The sequence below is a fragment of the Vanacampus margaritifer genome, chromosome 18, assembly GCF_051991255.1.
Source record: "Vanacampus margaritifer isolate UIUO_Vmar chromosome 18, RoL_Vmar_1.0, whole genome shotgun sequence".
NCBI classification, from domain to species: domain Eukaryota; kingdom Metazoa; phylum Chordata; class Actinopteri; order Syngnathiformes; family Syngnathidae; genus Vanacampus; species Vanacampus margaritifer.
The window spans coordinates 718,977-738,598 of NC_135449.1; the positions used below are offsets into that span (position 1 = coordinate 718,977).

The 19,622-nt window shown below is 53.5% G+C and overlaps 3 protein-coding genes across 3 annotated transcripts; all 3 read right to left on the minus strand.

Moving 5' to 3' along the window:
- Nucleotides 1-193: 193 nt before the first annotated feature.
- On the minus strand, nucleotides 194-6,654 carry LOC144038526 (uncharacterized). The gene is made up of 15 exons (XM_077551089.1): nucleotides 6,480-6,654; nucleotides 5,497-5,685; nucleotides 5,345-5,420; nucleotides 4,458-4,890; nucleotides 4,170-4,304; nucleotides 3,971-4,100; nucleotides 3,738-3,902; nucleotides 3,378-3,482; nucleotides 3,079-3,242; nucleotides 2,142-2,292; nucleotides 1,532-1,957; nucleotides 1,374-1,459; nucleotides 1,208-1,314; nucleotides 1,035-1,135; nucleotides 194-929 (listed from the first exon to the last, which is right to left on the minus strand). Exons 2-15 carry the CDS (start codon nucleotides 5,660-5,662, stop codon nucleotides 688-690), a joined length of 2,487 nt encoding a protein of 828 aa, XP_077407215.1. The 5' UTR covers nucleotides 5,663-5,685; nucleotides 6,480-6,654; the 3' UTR covers nucleotides 194-687.
- A 589-nt stretch (nucleotides 6,655-7,243) lies between these two features.
- On the minus strand, nucleotides 7,244-11,998 carry grnb (granulin b). The gene is made up of 14 exons (XM_077551516.1): nucleotides 11,845-11,998; nucleotides 11,581-11,658; nucleotides 11,212-11,355; nucleotides 11,003-11,125; nucleotides 10,516-10,629; nucleotides 10,283-10,448; nucleotides 10,062-10,183; nucleotides 9,885-9,993; nucleotides 9,630-9,721; nucleotides 9,157-9,369; nucleotides 8,853-9,086; nucleotides 8,536-8,769; nucleotides 8,259-8,465; nucleotides 7,244-8,070 (listed from the first exon to the last, which is right to left on the minus strand). Exons 2-14 carry the CDS (start codon nucleotides 11,584-11,586, stop codon nucleotides 7,969-7,971), a joined length of 1,866 nt encoding a protein of 621 aa, XP_077407642.1. The 5' UTR covers nucleotides 11,587-11,658; nucleotides 11,845-11,998; the 3' UTR covers nucleotides 7,244-7,968.
- Nucleotides 11,999-14,240: 2,242 nt separating this feature from the next.
- On the minus strand, nucleotides 14,241-19,321 carry fam171a2b (family with sequence similarity 171 member A2b). The gene is made up of 8 exons (XM_077549790.1): nucleotides 18,988-19,321; nucleotides 17,484-17,711; nucleotides 17,325-17,417; nucleotides 16,832-16,990; nucleotides 16,526-16,705; nucleotides 16,217-16,330; nucleotides 15,784-15,910; nucleotides 14,241-15,711 (listed from the first exon to the last, which is right to left on the minus strand). The coding sequence occupies exons 1-8, from the start codon at nucleotides 19,070-19,072 to the stop codon at nucleotides 14,394-14,396; spliced, it is 2,304 nt and encodes a 767-aa protein (XP_077405916.1). The 5' UTR covers nucleotides 19,073-19,321; the 3' UTR covers nucleotides 14,241-14,393.
- Between the last annotated feature and the right edge of the window lie 301 nt (nucleotides 19,322-19,622).

The window sequence follows — 19,622 nt, forward strand, 5'->3', positions numbered from 1 at the left end:
AAATTTGACTCTAGACATGACTTTTTCAACAAATGAACATTTGGGGAGCCTAAACATTAAACCCCCAAAATGTTGACATTTTTGCTCGTGTGTGTGTCCTGGTGATCTTTGAGTGGCCCCCACCCCTTCCTCCTCAGGTTCCCTCAGAAGCAACCCCCCCCCCCCCCAGAAAGTTGGAAAAAGGATCCAGTTTCACGCATCAACACCAAATTATATGTACATGTTTACAAAATGCACCAAAAAGGCTTCAGGGCCGCGTAAACAGTTCATTCTTTCTGGTAATGGTTCCGAAGTCCGGGTGCATTCATCTCTGCTTGTAGCATAAATTATTATTATCATTATTTACATTTATTCCAAATGATTGTCTTACGCAACAGTTGAAGCAGTTATCATCACAAACACGATCAATGAGATGTTGCCATTTTCCTCAGTTTAACACCGTACGAGGTGACGAAAAAGTCACTTGCTTTCAAAATGCTTCAAATGAGTGTCCAGCATTTGACTTAACAATTTGAAAAAGTCGAGTTCCTTTTCAAACACCCTGAATCACGTTTGCACATCGAATGTCACAAGCTAAATGCATCATATGTTAGCTTGTTGCTAGGGTACTCGCTAACCTTCTTGAAATACAAACAAACTAAAATCCGTCTCTGGACGTTTATGGCAGCGACTTTGATGCTAAGGAAGTTAGCATTTGTTCCTTTCCTGCCGTAGCTCAATGAGACGGCGCCCTCTGCCGGTCTGGAGTAAAACATCAGTCCGGGTCATTGGCGGACTTCCAGTTTGCCGTCTCGAACTCGCCACGTCCATCGCGGGCACGAGTCGGGCGCGTCCACGCAGCGAAGCCACAGACAAGATTCGCAGATTTCCCGCCGGAAGCACACCAACTTCCTGTCCAGCATCTCCAAGGTGAAGGCGTTCGCTGACATCTGATTGGACAACAGGAAGTGATGTCACCAATCACCTCATACTGTCCACGATGAAAGTACAATAAAACTTCGTGAATGGGGACCGAAAAATTGCGCGGTCGTCACCTGCTCGCTGATTCCGACGGCCACGTGCCCGACTCGTACCTGCCGCCGTTCCCGAATCCTCACACGCTGCCCCCGAGCGTCCTCGATCCAAACGTCCACGCCTGACGGGGTCACATGACCAAACGTGACACTCGGACCGCATCCCGCCGTCGCCTGCTGTTGTGTGGCGTTACCTTCCACGCGTGGGGGGGGGCCCCCGTGCCCACGCCGGAGTGTCGGCGTGACCGCCGCTGGAGGAGAAGACCCCCGAGCTGACGTCGTCCGACGAGCCCTCCGAGTCCTGCGTGACGGGAAAAACATTCAAATGGATCCAGTGGACGCACGTGTGTGCGCACGCACCTTTTGCGAAGCCTGTGACGAGCTGCTGAAGCAAGAGGGGGGGTCGTCTCGCGGCTCGGGGGAGGGGATCCGTGTGTGGGCCACGCCTACGGGAACAAAGGTCACGTGTGAGCGTGAAGGGTGTTTTAGTGATGTGTGCTTTTCATCTGCTTGAACACCTGGAAGGGTTTGCGGCTCGCGGTCCGAGCCCGTCCGAGCGCCGCCCGTCCACTGGCCTCGCCGCAAAACTGGGAAAACATCCAGCAGGGCTCGGTGGTATCGCGTCGATGACTCCTCCTCATCCTCCTCGTCCTCCTCGTCCTCCTCGTCCTCCTCGTCCTCGCAGTCCCCCTCGTAGTCCTCGCGCTGGCCGTCGTCCTCCCCCACGTAAATGTCCTCCACGTCCGAATCCGAGTCCGAATCCCAGGCGGGCTCATCCCGCAGAGACATGGGCCGGCCTTCCCGCTCCAGGGCCAGCGAGTCGTCCTGGTCCTCGTTGGCCGCCGCCGTTCGCCAGGTGCTCACCCAGCGCATGGCGGGCGCCGTCCGGGACGCGGTGAGTGTGGCACGGGCCGTTTCCCACGAGGCGCCACTCACGCCGCCGACTGCGCAGCCAAGAAGAAGACAGTGTGATCATGTGACATCTTTCGGCAAGCGCCAATCAGGTTGCAGAAGCGCCTTGGAGATCTCACACATGCCAGCGAATCAGAATCACAATCAGATTTGAATTTTGCAAAACCCTGGCGGGCTCCTGGAAATGTTTTTTCTCACGCACGCACGCAGACAGACCAGCTGCGAGGGCGGCGGCGGTTTTCCTCCTGAGCTGCGCGGCCGAGGCCCGCCTGTCGGGATCCTTGCGCAGTCCGGCACGGAAGACTTTGAGAGTGAAGCGGTCGCAGTCGGACGGCACCTCCCACAGGGGCGCCGGCTGCGTGACGATCTGACAAACAAAACAGGAGGCGGGTCACGCGTTTGGAATGAATCAATCGTTTATTTCGCCTCCATACGGACGACAGAAAAGAAAACACAAAGGTCTGTTTTGAACAAATCGCTGAGCCGTAAAAGGAAAGTGCTGAAGCCTTCTGGTTGAGAACTACGGCTTGTGGACGCTTCCTATGTTCTGATTTTGAGGGTGAAGGCTGTCTCCACGGCAACGAGACAATATGCTTTGGTGTACCAGTTGGGCCTGGTCTGACACACTCACAATTACATACTGCACACACTCTCGACTTTTAGATCCATGTTGACTACTCAATAAATCTAATTGACCTTTTTCTAATTTTTTAAGTTTCCTTTCTCAATCTAGGAATTTGCAATGATGTGGTGGTGAATCGTTCAATCGTTCGGTCTCCCTCTGCCAGAGCAGCTCCCTAGCTAGTTAGCACCTGGGGCTAAATCCAAACTGTGGCAGGGTTTTTACTATCTGCACCTCTGCCACCTCTGCCCTCTGCTAGTCTTTGTTTTTCATGTTTGTTGAACAGGCTGTGCCTGTTAAGTCATTTTTTTTTTGCTCTGTACGCTTGTGCAATGACAATAAAGATTTGCCCGTTCAAAATGCGCTTTGGGTATCAAAAAAGTCGGCCGGTCGGGTTAGCAGTTAGTTTGGTATGTTCATGTTCCTTGCAAGTGTTGTCATTTTCTATTTGTGCCTTTGTCCTGTTGTTGCATCGGCAACTGTGGCTCTCCTTGCCCACATGTCAGGGCATCTCGTCACATTTTGTCTTACGTGCAGACAGAGCGGCTGCGCGAACCGCCCAATCCACGGATGTCGCCCGTTCAGCAAGTGCAGCAGCATGCAGCAGCCGCTCCAAACGTCCGCCTTGGCGCTTGGACGCTCACCGCGCGCCACCTCGGGCGCCATGTGACTCTCCGTGCCCGGGAAACACGCCCCTGCACACGCACACGTTTGCAAGAAAGGAATTCGTCTTTGTCTATTTGTGCTCGGCAATCAGCTGGCGACCAATCCGGGGGCTCGCCAGTCACATGATCAACATTGAGTCATTTCTGTGCGTGTGTGTGTGTTACCCATCATGTCTTTGGCGCTGCGCTCACTCTCGTCCAGCACACGAGAGAATCCGAAGTCGCACAGGAAGCATTTGGTCAGGTCAGCTGACAGCAACACGTTGTCCACTGCAGCGACACGCACACACAAAATGAGACACATAATAATAATTAATAATAATAATAATAAATTACATTTATTAGCACCTTTCAAGACACCCAAGGACACTTTGCAGAGCAAAGAAAACTAAGAGTTAAAAACAAAAAAAACAAAAATTGGGCAGAATATAAAAATAAAATAAAATAAAATAAAATAAAATAAAAGGAAACATGATGTTAGGATGAAGTTGTGAGATGATGAAGTGTAGTCGTCATCGTCGTGACCTTTGACATCGAGGTGCAGCACATTCCTGCTGTGGAGGTGTCGCAGCGCCCCCAGAGTTTGATGCAGGTAGTGCAGGGCAAGGTCTCGGGGCACCCCACCGCCGCCGCCGCCGCTGGCGCCACCACTGGCGCCGCCGCTCTCCCCGAGCAGCTGAGCCAGGCCAGCTGAGGAGCCAGCGTTGCGCAATGGCGTCAGTCAAGTGAGGGGCAGAGGGGCAAGGGTCAAAGGTTACCTGGCTTCATGTCCATGAAGAGCATGACGTTGGGACCCTCCCTCACGGCACCAAACAGATGGACCACCCGCGGGGACGCCGCCAGACTCCACGACGTCACTTCCTCCTGTCGGAAGCGGTTCACGGGAACCTGAAACCACAAACACACAAACTGAAGGACACGTACACAAACACACACACACACACAGATGCGGCTGACCTTCTTTACGGCACACGTGAAGCGTGTTGCGCAGTCACGCACGCACACGACATCGCCGTATGCGCCGCTGTGGATGTGGTGCAAGACGTCGTACTCGCAACCTTCTCGGTACCGGCCCACGACGGGACGCAACTTCTACACAACACAAACACACGACAACACTCGTGCTCAGTGCTGTTGTTTTGTGTGTGCACGTGTTGAATGTGTATTGTGTTTATGTTGGTGCGTGTGTGATGTTTACGTGTGTTGCATGAATGTGTGTTGTTGTGTGTGTTAGTTTTTGCTGACCTTGTGCAAGAGGAAGCCTTGGTTGTGTTGCGCGTTTTCACTCCAGTCCAGCAGGTGGCGCATGTCAACACATGTGAATGAAGGTCCAAGTGACACCACATTGCCTGCAGGCAAGGGGGCGGAGCCAAACTCTCTGTGAGCCAACAGGGGGGAGGAGGAGGAGGAGGAGGAGCTAAAAGTGCCAGACGCCCTTGCTTCCACACTGGGCGACCAATCACTTTCACTTTCACTTGGCTGGGACTGACGGCCGCCAGTCAGTTGATGGGCGCGTTGCGATGAGTCGCCGCCGTCGTCAAGCGAGTCCTTAAACTGAAGGTGCGGGGTGATGATGTCACAGCACGACATCATCATTCCGCCGTCCTGAACCGGCAGACTGGTGAGCACGTCTCCTTCTTCTGTTTGTGCCTGGAAAATCGCTCGCTTGGCTTCTTTCCTGCGAACGCGTGGAAACACAACAGGTGACGACTGGTCGCCCGTCACTTTCAGGGCACAAATGATGTATCGAGTGGTCGAACTGCCACTGAGTTTTGGACTCCAATAGGCGGGGCTGGACTGGCACACCCCAAAAAAATCAGCCCTGGCATTTTGCCCCGGCCCGACTCCTGTCTAACATATAGTTCTGCCGATGATGTTTCCGTTTGCCATCTATATTCGAAATGGATTAACGGACTGGTCCCTCTAAATTGTGGGCCAGTCTCTTTGGGTAAAAAGTAGGAAAATAATATTTAATAAGTACTGCATCGGCCCCAAAAGAGGCCGGCCTACCAGGCAACTGCCCTAATGCCAGATGGCAATTCCAGATCGGGACCTGGAACCTGCTCATTGTGAGGCAGACTTGCACGCCGCTTGGGCCAATAGCATCAAGTGTAACGCGTGACGTCACTTACGTGAACAGGTGGAGGAGGCCAAGTCGCGAGTCGCAATGGCGGACGTGCGTCGGGCTGAACTCCTGAAAGTCTTCGCCTGTCAACACAAGTCACGCTCGTCCCAAAGTCACCAATTTGTGTGTGTGCGCGCGTGCGGCGTGCGCGTGTCTCACTCTCAGCCTGCGCCACGACGGACAGAGGCAAAGGTTCCCCGGAAGCTTCCCCGGACGTTTCCGGCGGCTGTGCGGCGTCCTCCAACAGTTTGGCGGTTCCTAGCAGCATGGCCCGTCCGACCCGCCGCCGCCACTCGTGTCCGAACCCTCGACCGGGGTCCAGCATGCCCCGCAATGTTGACTTCCTGCCTGCCGCGTGCCAAACATAAGAGTGACGTCATCATCGGGCCTAGAATAGCCGCGTGGGTTTTGACGTCGGTGTGCAGCTGTCCAACTTTGTCTTGACCAATCAGTTTGCTTTTTAGACGGTGGACCCAAAGTCGATGGTTTGCAAACTTGGCGCTGCTTTGAGACCCGAGTGAGCCCATTTGGGATTTTGCCAATTGCCGCACTTGGCTCTTTTTTTTCTTTCCTTCAAGACGCGCGCACGCTCCAGACTCGACGACCAGCCGCCGTCAATTCACGTCGGCTTCCTTGCACTTGAAGTGAAACGTCACTTGGTGGCGCTGCTTTGACAACCGCCAAACAAGGGAGGACAATACATTATACACGCGCGCTTTTCCGTCTCAGCAAGTTTCGCCGAGAGCAAACGTTTTGTTTGTTTTTTTTAAACCGACGAATGTCTGCCAATTCCAAGAGGGAAAGACGATTTCACGTGTCGAGTGTGGTTACGGAATGATTTCAATTCCAATCTCAAGGCACAACTGCATAGCCATGTCTGCTGCCCCCTTGCGGCCAAGGAGCGCATAGCAGAAGGAGCAGCTCAATGTCCATTGAATTCACACACACAAAAAAAACAGGGCAAAAACTTTAGATTTCTTTTTTTTTCAAGTGTTGTATTCAATTATGGGTTGTCTAAAGTAGATTAGAGGGCTATTTTATTTATTTCATAACATACTGTAAACAAGACAAATGTATTAACGTAACGTCGTCATTGTTTTTCCAACGACGCCGTTGCCTCACTTTGTGTTTCCTCCACTTACCCACACGTTGTCGATCCTCCACGTTGGGCTGGAGAGGTCGCGGGTGGGGGGGGGCTTCTTGCGTGTTTGTCAGGCAGGTCCGGCAGACAAGTTTTGGGGTGCTGGTTCTTCCCAAGTGTCTGGACGCGTCTTTGTGGGTCAAGTGTCACCTCGTCGCTTCCTGCCCACCACCAAGGCTTCCCATTGGCCCAAACAACTTTTGACGTGCTCAACAAGTCAGAACCCCCCCCCCCCCCCCCCCCGACTACATTTTTGTGCACCCAGTGACACTGATACATGTGCGTGTTTTCTTTCCTTGGCAACATGCAAAGAGGGCGCTTTGGTGGTGGTGGTGGGGGGGGGGGGCAGGGGGGTGCTGTTGGGGGGCAGAGCAAGGGACCAATGGAGACGCTCAAGTTGTGTCAAACGTCAGCGAGTTGTCGCTTTGCTCAGCTGTTCAAAGTCCCTAAGATGCTTCTTCGCTCCAGATAATCTCACACTGGCTGCTCAAGCTAAGCTAACAGAAGCTAATGTTCAAAATAGAGAGAATTTAAAATGTACCTAAACATTTGATATTGTAAATCAATCAATCTTTATTTATTTATATGGCACCTTTCATACATTAAAACGCAACTCAAGGTTCTGAACAATTAAAACATCCATAGTACAATAAAAAAAGATAATTCCGCGTCCTCATGCTCAAACACACACAAAACACAACATGGCGGGGGCACAGAAAAACCCTGTGAGGAAAGGCACCCAGGAAGAGCTCGTCCACACAGCACTTAATTACTCATTTGTTTATTCACAATTCAATTCAGGATGCTGCGGAAAAGAAAGACAACTGTTTAGAGGAGTCAAGATTAGAGGAGCAACATTTACTTGAATCCTCCCGACAACAAGAAACAACTAATCAACTATCACTATTGTTAATTAAAACTTTTTGGATTTTCTGCCAAATGTTACGTCACAATTGCCACCGCATCGCTTTATCTTTTTGAATTTGCGGAACTGTCAAGTTGAATCAAATCATGTCCTGCTTTTCATTCAATGAGTGGAAAAAAACAACAACAAACTAGTCAAGATGTCACCGATTTGTATTGATCCAGGTATTGTCGAGGGTTCAATTGTGTTGCAGTGCTTACATAAAATATTGTTTGCCGTATCATGAGGCCACTTCCTGTCACGATATCAAGAAAAATCAGCAATGTGCTTGCGCAACAAACTTCAAAAACTGCAAGAAACAAACTCATTTCACTGTGGACAGAAATGTGAAGTGTTTTGATGAAAGGGTCCGACACGCCTGAAAACTCGTTGAAATTCTCAAAAGAAAACGCTTAAGATGTGTTGAGGCTTGATTTGATTGAAATTCAACTCAGATCGTTTGTTGTGGTGACGAGCGGAAGCTGATTGGCTATCGAATCATAACTTCAAAGCAGTCCAGACTTCCTGTTGCATCACAGAGGAGGCGTGTCCGGTTGGCCTTTGGAAACAGGAAGTGGCGCCCGCATCAGACGTGGGCCCACGTGGGTGCCACCCGCACGCAGCCGGCGCTCGGGTCGCACGAGTAGTGGGCGGGGCAGCAGTGCTTCATGTCGGCGCAGCACACCGCCTGCGGACACGAACGCCGCGTTAGGACACGCCCACAATGCACGGACACACCTCGGCAAGCGCGGCCGCCATATTGGATGTGGCAGATCTGCCGTGTCAAGTCGTGCAACTAAAGCGGCGCCTTGACTTGCGAGTTCAGCTTGTTGCTTCAGTTAATCGGATGTCAAATCAAAAAAGTTGAAGCGCTACCTGGGGGGAGGGGCAGCAGGCCCATTGGGTGGCGGAGCTCCGACAGCACGTCTCTCGCTCAGTGCAAGCGAAGGCCGCCGCCGCGTCGCAAGGGACCATCGTCTTCGTCTTCATCGTGGTCATCATCGGCTTCTCGCAAGTTCCCGTGGCCATGTTGCACGAGTATCCTTGCGGGCAGCAGTGCTCGTGATCGTCGCAGCACACGGCCTGCGGACGCAAAAGCCACTCACGCATCCTACTTCCTGTCTTGAAAAGGTGACGAGAAAATACGGCCAACCTTGACCAGCGGGCAGCACCCCCACTCTCCGCTGGGCAACTTGCAGCAGGTGGTGCCCGCCGCGCAGCTGCTCTTGTCATCGCACTTGACGTCGGCGAGGGCCGGCGGCCGCGTCACGGCGGGCGTCTTGGCGAACCAGGGGACGGCACGCTGTCCTCGGGAGCAGGACGAGCGGTGAGGCTGGCACGTGTGCCCGGCGGGGCAGCAGTGGGACCCGTCCTGGCAGCACACCGCCTGGAGGCGCCCGGCACAATTGCGGTCAAAGCGTGTCAGGCGGCGTGACGACTGGCACGCCGGCGGATGTGTGGCGAGCTCACCTGCGGCAGCGGGCAGCAGCCCCACTTGCCGGCGCTCTTCATGAAGCAGCAGCTGGCACCTTTGGGGCAGCTGGTGTGCTCGTCGCAGGCGTTGACGTCCGCCGTCACGGCGGCCGTCTTGGCCAGCCAGGGGAGGGGCGGGGCCGCGCCGGACGGGTCGTCGCAGGTCTCCGCCGCCAGGTTGCAGCGTTTGCCGTGAGGGCAGCAGTGGGCGCCGTCGTCGCAGCACACGGCCTGCCGGCCACCAAATCATTGACGAGCCGCATTAAGAGGATGCGGCAGCCGCGGCGGGCGGCGTCTTTACCTGCTTGAGGGGGCAGCAGGCCCAACCGCCGGCCACGTTTGGGCAACACGTGGACGTTCCGGGACACGTCGTCGTCGCGTCGCACTTTGTATCGGGGGGTGAGGCGGCGTGGACGGAGGCGGAGCCATCTGCGGGGTTGTCACAAGTGCCGGCGGCTAAGTTGCACACGGTGCCGTGAGGACAACAGTGAAGGTGGTCCGAGCAGCACGTGGCCTGCACACGCACACACATCCGGGAGGCGTCGGTCAAACGTTTGGCTTTTCAAAACATGCTCACACAAGCAAGGAGAAAAAGACATCAGAAAACAAATTTGAGATTTTCATTCTATTTCAAGATGCTACGATTCCTTAAAAGAAATCCAGTCAACAAATTTGAAGTCGGATACATAAAGAAATAAAATGCAATGTTAAATGCAGAAAAAGGTTTTTTTCTGTATTATTTATGCATGTCAAAGATGGCGAGCGTCGTCTTACGTCGGGCATGGGGCAGCAGCCGTAATCGCCCGAGCTCAGTTGGCAGCACGTGCTCTCGTCCGGACACGTCGACTGCTTGTCCGGACAATCCACTGACGCGCGCACACACACAAAAGATCACACATTATTCTTACACAATGGCAGCAAAACAGCAACGACGGTAAAACCTGGTCTATGTCATGGTTCGGATAACGATTATGAGGGAAAATGTTGACAGCTCACATTCACACAAAATAATGTTTTCTTTCCGTTTACCGTCTGTGGGCAGCGTCCGATGCCCGCGGGCCGGCCGGCAGATGCCACGTTGCAGGTCGCAGACGGTGTCGCTGGGGCAGCAGTGGGCGCCGTCGTCGCAGCACACGGCCTGCAAGATGAGCATTTTCACACACGCTGCCGGGAGGCCAGCGTCGCGGCGGCAACCGGCTCACGTACGTCGTGGTAGGGGCAGCAACCGTAGTCGCCGCCAGGCTGCCGGCAGCAGGTGAACGTGTCGGGACAGCTGCTCGCCCCGCCGGGACACGTCACCGACGACACGTCGGCCGGCTTGCCGCCGGCTACGCGGGGGCAAACGAGATTCATTTTCATTCGTCTGTTCCAGCCTGGACGACCGGCGATTGCGGCCGATGTCCGAAAGTCTCTTTCCATTCACCTACCAATCAATTTCCTGACTGGAGCGCCGGCACGAGGCCTGGCGGGAAGTTTGTCCATCAAGGGTTGCCAAGCTCGCCAGTCTGTGCCGGCCGACACGCATCTGTACTGGGCCAGATCGCAGGCGGTTCCCTCGGGACAACAGTGGCGCTTGTCGTCGCAGCACACCGCCTGCGGGACGAGGTCACGGGTCAAACGCATGCTAAGCTAACTGCGCTAGTGAGCGCCGGCGCGTCACCTTAGCCATCGGGCAGCAGCCCCAGGAGCTGTCGGGAAGTTGGCAGCACGTGGTGGCGTCCGGACACTCCGACTGCTGGTCCGGGCACAGCACGGCCCACTCTCGCCCGCTCGGCTAAAAACACACGCACACGCAATCTGATTTTGTGCAATTTAAATGAAGTCAGGCATGCCTTCAGTGTAGTACCTTGTTGTGACACAACATGCCAGGGCAGCACTGAACTCTACTGGTGGCATCATCAACAACAGCTGCACTATTTTTGAAGCATTCAAGTAGCTCAATAAAAGTAACATCTATGCTAATTTCATGAGCCTGTCTTTGGCGTTTCCCTTATAGATGTTAGCATTGAGCTAATGTCAAGTTAGAACGTACACCGACATATATGCTAATTCTGTTAGCCTGTGTATGATGTTTCCCTTATAGATGTTAGCATTGAGCTAATGTCACTGTCATTTCCTCCTGGCATGTGTTCAACTTGTGCCCCCACCTGCTCGGCAGGAAGTGACCTCCTCCAGGGAATAGACAGTGTCTCGTTGCGACAAATGGCATGTTGCAGGTCACACGTGGAGCCTTCCGGGCAACAATGGAGGCCGTCCGAGCAGCATACGGCCTGTGCCACGAACGCACGCACACACACACACACACGCAAGTCAGGGCGCCACATCTGAAGACACGTGCGGCCCTGTGAGGACTCACGCTGGGCAAGGGGCAGCACCCGAATCGTCCCAGGGCATCCTTGCAGCACGTGCTTCCGTCCTGGCAGGCGCCGCCATCGGGACACACCAGCGACACGCTGGCGCCGAGCAGACTGGACACCAACACGCACCACCACAGCAGCGCCTGCGTCAAGGAAAACACAATAACGCTCCTGGCCTGGCTTCAGATGGCGACCAGTCCATCGTTTGTCCCGACAATGGCTGGTGACCAGTCCAGGGTGTAACTCACCTCTTACCCAAAGTCACCATTTCAAAATGTTTGCACTGATTTGATTACTTTGAAATTCAAATTTGGTCTACAGGGGACTTCTTATACGCTCACCGATGACGTCACTGGGCGTCGACTTACCATCATGTGACGCAGTTGGCAGCTGATGACGTCAGTGATGCTAAAAGTTCCTCACGCTCATGTGCGCCCCTCAACTAGCTAGATAAGATAGAAAACAGACAAATGAAACATTAGGATGTAGTGTAAGACTTCTTTGTTGACGTCTTGTGTCCTCGCTGCGGCGCGACAAAGTGGAAGCTAACGGTGGAAGTAAGCCTAGCATGTTAAGTAGCTAATGGCCGAGCTAGCAAACAAAGGAAGAGGTTGAATGAATTAATTTCGTACTTCGCGGCTCGTTGGTCTCATCGGAGTTGAATCGGTTCAATGGGGCGAGACGACGCGGACAGAAAAAACTAAAAGGCGAATGATTGACTTTTATGTCGCTAAAAGATGTTTCGCGTGAATTTCACCGGGGTCACATGACTCCGCGCTGGCACGTGACACCTTGTTTCCGCTTCTTAAAGAGACACGAAACGCGGCGGGGGGGGGGGCAATTGAAAGTTTTCATTCTGATTGATTAGTAAAAATAGTAGAAGGTAAAAATAGAAAATAAAATTTTACAGTAATGCAATGAATCTATGAAATGATTGGCTACTTAATGAGTGTAATTATTACTACTAATAATCGAACTAATTATTTTATTAATAAAACGTGTTTTTTTTAAACATACACCTATTACTATGAAACTTTTCATATTGATCCATCTGAGATTTAAAAAATGAAATTTTGCCTTTACAAGCTAAATGAATATTTCATCCAAAGTGTTCAGCACGCTTGTGTGTTGTGTCCTTTCACAATAAAACGTCCACCAGCGAGGGAGTGAGGGAGCACATTTATTTTTTGTTATACTTCGTACACAAAGGTTACACTTGTCACGTGATGAAGGCCCGCGGTGGCTCCTCATCCTCACAACCACAAGAAGAAGTAGTAATAAACAAGTGCAGTGGTCATTGCGGTTGATCAAAAGTCATCAACACAAACACGACAAAACAGCACTTGAATGTCAGCAATACGAGTCCAAAAGTTTGGATTTCCAACACGATGAAGACGACGACATGAGTGTAAACTTTGATGACCGGAAGTCAACTTGGTTACCTTTTCAAAGGAAACATGCACGTGGGAGGTCAAAAGCAAGATTGGCGGGCGGCAGGCGGCCCACGGTGGGAAAAAGGTCGTGCGTGCCGACCGTCCGGCAGGTGGCGCTAGACGCTAGAAACCTCCAGGCCAGAGGAGAAGGCACTTGGACGGAGGAGACGGCTGGTGGGCGGGTCACGACCATTCAAAGGAAGGCGTGTCTTGGCACAGGGGGGCGTGTCCGCTACATGGATTGACATGCAACCTTGCAGTGAACCGACTTACGAGTTTTTCAAATTACGAGTCCATTTGTTGCTTGGTGTTGTTCGCTTGCAGCTCCAAGTGAGGTTCAGGCACGCTGCCGCGCGGGTGCGATGGAGAGATGGTGCCATGCCCTGGCATGTGGGCAAGGAGACAAATCCAAAATGACAACACTGGAAAAGGCGAAAGACAAAATCGGAAAAAAACGCAAATGAGTCGAGCGGAACGGCGCTTCAACTGGTTCCCACCCATTTGCAGTACGAGCCAATCCGGTTGGGAGGTTTGCTCAGGACTCGCCGGCGCCTCTTGTGGAAGGAGATGGCAACCACAGCCAAGTCACAAGTGCTTTGAAAATGGCCGCTTCTTCCTCAGCACGTGACGCGGGCGTGACCCGTGGTCGCCACGGCAACGATTGAGAGGGGGGCGTGTCAAAGTGCAAAGCCCCCCTCGCGCAACCTGGCGACCAATCAGGACCCAGCGTGGCGTGCTTGTGCTTCTTGTGACTGAGAAGATGGAAAGTCCATCCAGCAGGACTTCCAGAGTCTACTAGTGCGCTCAATTGTCCGATACTAGTACGCACTTTGTCCTCACTAGTAAGACAATTCCACGCAGTCGTAGATGATCTCACTAACGATGTTTCTTCCACTACTCGCCAACGTTTTTGTGTATGAGCGCTACATGCTACAAGTGAGGGCAAAACGGTGTACTAGTTGACATCTGTGCTGCTAGTACGGCTTACAATCTGAAGCTCCAGACTGCTTCGCATTTTAGAATGTGGCGAGCACCGCAAGCAATTCTCTGAAGTCGTTTGAAGTTACAACAGATACACTAAAGCGTTAAAAGGAGTCCTACATTTTTGTGTTGAGGTCATTTTCTGCGGCTAGGTGGCATTAATGTTTCATCTTGGACATTAGTGACAGGAACAGTACCTTTTCTCTTTTGGAGAACTGGCGGATGTTTTGTTCATTGTAAAGGACCCAAACAGTCCCCACAAAGACATCCTTTTTTTCTTTCTGAATCACATTTATTGTTGGCAAATTGGGTTCTAAACGACTAAAGCATGAATTGATGTTTTGACATCGAAAGGTCGAAAGCCTCTGGGCATCAAATTTCACGCTTTTGAATCCATTTAAGGCTTTCACTTGATCAAAATCCCTTGAATGACTTTGAATGACCCGTGAAAACGCCGTTGAACGTCACGAGGCGCGCTCGTAGCGCGCACTTGTCAACTGGTTCTGACCTCAGACGTAACGGCCAGTTGTGGGACGCGTGAGGACTCGTGAGGACTCGTGAGGACTCGTGAGGACTCGTATGTCTCCCAGGAAGGGACGGGAAAAGTTTGGCCACTTTTTCTACGATTGTGCCCGAGGCAGGAGTGGAAAAAGATGACGAGTAAGCGGTTGTCCGAGTGCTATCGAAGAAGGTGAAATGTCGGAAATGTCGGAAATGTCGGAAAGGGCCAACGGGCTTCCCGCAGCGCCGAGGCGGGCGCCGGTTTTTCACTTCCTGGGATGGAAGACCATGAGCGGCCGGTCCTCGATCTTCTGCCAGGGACTCTTCCTGTTCTCCTCCTTGTCGTCGTCGTCGTCGGGGCTGGTGGGCGAGTGGCGGCGGCTCTCGCCTTTGCGGGGGCCGGCGCAGGCGCGGGAGGACGGCCCCTGGTCCAGAAGCGGCGTCAGGGAGTTCTCCTCGGGGGACACGTGCCGGCCCTCGTCGCCGCCGCCGCCCGCGGCCTCGGCCAGGTCGGGGTAGGCCAGCTTGGAGTAGCTTTTCCCCGCCCCGCCCTTGCGGCCGCCACCGCCGTTCTTGCGCTGGTGAGCCTCCAGGTTGGCGTCTCTGGGGGAGCTTCCGGGCCCGCCGCCGCTCAGGTCGTTGCCGGCGTCGATGTAGGAGTGGCGCACGTGGGCGTTGGCGCGGCCGTCCAAGGAGATGAACCAGGCCCGCGGGTGCTGCTTGACGCCGAGCTCCAGAAGCTTCTTCTCCGTCAGCGCCTGCAGTTCTCCGTTCATTTGGGCCATGGTGGAGTCGTTGAAGAGCACCGGGATGGTGACGGCGCCGCCGGGCGAATCCGAGGCCCAGCCGGGCTCCTGCGCCTCGTCCCCGCGGGGGCCTCCCTGCGCCGGCTGCTGCTGGGCTCCTCCCACGGGGACGCCGTCCTTGTCCCCGTCCTTCTGCTCTTTGCTGTCCTTGCCGGCAAACTCGGAGGGCAGACGCATGTAGTGGGCGGGGATGACCAGCGTGGGAACCATGCTGCGGTACATGTTCTCCTTCATCTGGTCGATGGAGCTGCAGAAGATGATCTGACCCGGTTGGGTGTTGAGGGAGGTGGGCCGGGCCAAGCCGTCGGCCGCCGCCGCAGAGTATTCCGGAGGTTTGTCGGGCTGGCTCGGCACGTAGCCTTGGAAGCGCGGCGGCGACGGCGGGTCCGACGAGTAGCCGCGATTGTCGTTGGCGCTGTGGTGCCGGTGATAGTCGGACTCGCCGCCTTCCATGGGACCGTAGCCCCGCTCGTAGTCTTCGCGCAGCAGCGGGTTGTCCAGGTTGTTGGTGTCGGTGGCTCGGGTCACCTTCATGGCGAAGCTTTCGCTGCGCTGGGAAGCCGAAGCGGTTTTGCCGTGTCGCAGCTTGTGAGCGGCGACGTGCTTGGTCAGGTCGTCGCGAGACGGGGACAGGTCCGACTTGTCGTCGGACGGACCCGACTCGGCCGGGCCGCCGCAGATCAGATTGAGGCGCGACGTGGACGTGCCCTGGTCCCGCTTGGCGCCGTTGGCCGGGAGGGGCTTGCCCGGCTGCCGACGAGGTTTCAAGCATCTTCGCCTGCGAGCGACAACACGTTTGCGTTTCAGGGCAGTCAAAAGTGGCGTTTGGCTCGGGACCGACGGGTCGCACCTGCAGTAGTAGAGCAGAACGCAGAGCAGGATGAGAACCAGCAGGGCCAAAGAGGCCAGGATGGCCAGCAGGAACAGCGTGTGGTAGCTGGTGATGTCCCTCAGGCCCGGCGGGCTCCGACCCAGTCCTGAAATCACAATGGCCAAAAGTCAACACATTTTGTTGTTGTTTTGTTGTTTTTGTTGACAAACGTCTACAAAGACGCTCGTCCCTCGCCATAACGAACGCCGTCGCACTTTTGGCCGTTTGTCTCACACAACTGCACGGCAACGCCGGGCTAAGCGTCGTCCGCTAGCATCACGTAGCCTAGCAGCGACGATTTCAGAGTCTGTGAAGAAGTCCGATCAGTACCAGAGATCTGTACTTGTTCTTAAAAGTACTTGAGTACTTTTGCCCACCCTGAGGAAGAGCGCAAAGGTTTTCCTCGGCTTACCTGAGGAGGCGGGGAAGGCGGCCAGCCAGTAGCCCATCTGAGGAAGCACCGCCTTCCACACAAAGTGCGAGCCTTCCTTCTGGATGTAGCCCGTCCCGTTGCGCACCCACAGTCCTGTCACGCACACACGCAAGAAATCAGCAGCAGCACAACAAGAGTTGAAGAATGAGAAGGAACATTTCAGTCAGGTGAGAAACATGAAATATGAGGTCCGACATGTCCGGAATGTTGCGACTATTTGGACAACAAACAAAAGAAGTTTGTTGAAAAACTGGGAAAAATGGGAATTTTCCGAATGTTTTTGCTGACCGCTGTGCTGCCGGTACGTCCACGTGGGCACGCTGGTGGCCATCCGGTTGCGCGTGTCGGACGGGAGCGGCACGGAAACGCGGATGGAGTCCGACACCAGGACGGGGCGGCCATCTTTGTCCGACAGCTCCACGCCGACCAGCGCCAGCGGCGTCAAGTCAGTCCAACCCGAGTCTGCGCCTAAACACCAAAACCCAAAAAGCACTCTCAGCGCTGCCACCATTTTCAACGGCAAGGCGTGGACGCGGCAATGACCAACAGACGCCAGTAGATGGCGCACTCGGGGGCGAGCGTGGCTTTTCGGACCTGAGCTGTTGGTCTCGCGGCCCAGCAGGAAGGGGAAGCCGCCCATCTCGTCCTGAGTCCTGGCGGCGGTCAGCGAGGCCGCCAGCATTGTCCCGTTGGAGTCGGGCGGCAGACGCAGCGACTTCCGGGGAAGCTGAACCACAGCACGCTCGGCGCCACCTGCCGCAAAATCACAAACGCGCACGCCATCAACAACAAGCGCGGCGCTGGCAAACGCCGAACACACGCTCAACTCTCCGCATTGAAATGAATTGACACGCAAAGGTCCATCATTGCCTACAGGTGCCAGCGGGTGGCGTCAAGGCACTACTTCTCACTTCAACTGTTATAATGGCACCAAGACACCTTAAGGTGGCAATACAAAAATATTGCGTTGGTCTCGGCACAAAAACAACAATTACATTTTCAAGTCCACTTGAGACTGAATTTTTTGTTATGTTTTCAAACAACCAACAAAGTGGTCATGCAGGAAGGAAGGTTGGATTTTTTTTACCTGGCGAGCCGGACAGAACCTGAAGGACGTCATCGTAGAGAATCAGCGTACCGGGTCGATGAACCAGAAGGTACAAACTGACCGAGGCGTACACTGGCGGAGAAGAAGGAGGTCAAGAAACGTAAACGTGAGCCGGGGGGGCGGGCGAGCCTGTCTTACGGGGCGGGCGGCCCGAGTACCAGGGCACCGAGTTGGTGACGTAGTTTGCTTTGGTGGCGCTGATGATGACCCAGGTAGCGGCCCGGTAGCGGAAGTCCACCCTCACCGCACCGTCAGCGCCGGCGCGAGCGCTCGCCAACACGCTCTGGTTGCCGTGGACCTCCACCAGGGTGTCGGCCAGCGGAGACAGGTCGCTGTTGTCAAACACCTGGACTTTGATTTGGACTTCTGCAGCGCAACACACACACACACACACACACACACACACACACACGCACACACACACACACACACACACACACACACACACACACACACACGACAAGTGACATCACATTAGCATGGAATGTTCTTATGTACGCTCGTTAGCTTGATGTTAGCTTTTAGATGTTAGCTTTGCCGCGTTAGCTTCTACTTGTTAGCTTTATGGCAGCTTTGCATCATGTTAGCATTTAGATGTTAGCACTGACGTGTCATCCTCTCTGCTAGCTTCGCCATTTTAGCTTCATGCTCGCTTCTTCAAGTTTTAGAGACGCATTAGCTTCACATGAGTTTCTCCACATTCGCTTTTCCTTCTTAGTTTAATGTTCATTTCATTCTTTTATTTAAGCAGGCAAGAAAATCATTGAGATTCAAAATCACACTTCCAAGAGTGACCTGTTCACAGGTTGCAACAAAATGTTAACTTCTACTGACCACACTCTTAAGTCTCCCAATTGACTTTTGAAAATGATTACTTATTAAAAACTACTATAATTGAAAATGAGAAACATGTTTCATCTACCATACCTGACTAGCTTTAAGTTGTAATCACAGCGTTCATCACTAGATGGCAGACATCGCTTAATCGTGTTTCAAGCTTACAAGCGAGTGACTCGGCCAATCAATTTGGGGATTTTGAATGACATGCGGAACAATCTATTTTGTTTTCAAATCTTTCAGCGAGCTGACTAAATTCTTACACTTTTGGTGCCATCGCTAAATAGTGTTTTTTTACTATCAACAAGAACATTTTACACTGGGAACAAAAATAATCACAAAATATGGCCATTTTTTGTTGACTTTTTTATCCATCAGTGTTGTCATGTTGTCTGTGAATATTACTGTGTGCTATTGCGACGCCGTGACGTCACCAAGCACATCGACCGCCATTTTAGCCTCGCTCCTATTTTGCTCTTTGTGCATTGGTGCGCGTGCACGTCAGAACGCGACCCAGCTCCATCATGACGTCATGGCCCCACAAGCACGAACACAACATGAGACTGACGACGATGAAGATGATGATGACGAAGATGATGTTGAAGCTGATTATGGCGGCGTAAAATAATTGAGAAATCGCCCACGCGCGCACACGACGGTCCCTGCGCGTTAAAGTTCACAGGACGAAGATGAAGCTGAAGATGAAAATGAGGCTGAGAGACAAAAGCGAAAGCGAAGCCTCGCTTGGTGCTTGCGACCGCTCCCATGGCGTGCGCGTGCGCGTGCGCGCGAGGCGAGGGCTTACCAAAATGCTCGTGCACGGACTTGGCCTCCCAGAGCGCGCACACGCACGCCAAGACGAGCACACGACACACGCGCACGGCGGCCATCGTCGCAGCTACATGTCATGACGGACGGACTGACTGGTGGCCTCCTCGGTACCGCCCGCCCGGGGGTTTCTGGTGGTTCCGCTCACGCTCCTGGTCCAGGAGGCTGCGACGAGCTGCTGGTTCGTGTCTGGGCCGCGCCGTGATGCTGCAGTGCGCGCGCGCACGCACACTGACGCGCCTCTTGTTTGGATGGCAGCAAGAGGCGAGGGCCAGCAACATGGCGCCCTCTGGTGGTCGCCTCGCGAACATGTTGCACACGCGCACTGTAGTGAGTTCATAAGCCAGTGTGAGAGTTTCTTCTGGACTTTCTGTACTTATTACCACAAATCTCAAACTTTGTATTTATTTATTGTAATTTTAAGCGCCAATTAAATTTCACTTGATTTCAAATGGGTGACGTTGATTTCATTTGGAGTTAATGAAGTTATGAGCTTGGCCAAAAACCTCAGCAACAAGATGCCACAAGGTGGCGCCAAAGCACTACTTGTCAATTCAACGGGGTGTTGGCACCATCTTGTAACATCTTAAGAATCGCAAAAGCAGCGAAAAG

Excerpts from the sequence above, each read along its gene's own strand:
- grnb (XM_077551516.1), bottom strand. Across the intron at positions 10,630-11,002 it reads GGTCACTTCCTGCCGAGCAG|CCGAGCGGGCGAGAGTGGGC; the intron begins GTGGGGGCACAA and ends GTGTGTTTTTAG. Across the intron at positions 10,449-10,515 it reads GCTGCTGCCCGATGGCTAAG|GCGGTGTGCTGCGACGACAA; the intron begins GTGACGCGCCGG and ends CTCGTCCCGCAG.
- LOC144038526 (XM_077551089.1), bottom strand. The coding sequence starts at position 5,662 with ATGCTGGACCCCGGTCGAGGGTTCGGACACGAGTGGCGGCGGCGGGTC. Across the intron at positions 4,305-4,457 it reads AAGGCTTCCTCTTGCACAAG|AAGTTGCGTCCCGTCGTGGG; the intron begins GTCAGCAAAAAC and ends TGTGTTGTGTAG. Across the intron at positions 1,460-1,531 it reads CGAGCCGCAAACCCTTCCAG|GCGTGGCCCACACACGGATC; the intron begins GTGTTCAAGCAG and ends TTGTTCCCGTAG.
- fam171a2b (XM_077549790.1), bottom strand. The coding sequence starts at position 19,072 with ATGGCCGCCGTGCGCGTGTGTCGTGTGCTCGTCTTGGCGTGCGTGTGC. Across the intron at positions 16,331-16,525 it reads GACGTACCGGCAGCACAGCG|GACTGTGGGTGCGCAACGGG; the intron begins GTCAGCAAAAAC and ends TGTGCGTGACAG. Across the intron at positions 15,911-16,216 it reads CGCCTTCCCCGCCTCCTCAG|GACTGGGTCGGAGCCCGCCG; the intron begins GTAAGCCGAGGA and ends TTGTGATTTCAG.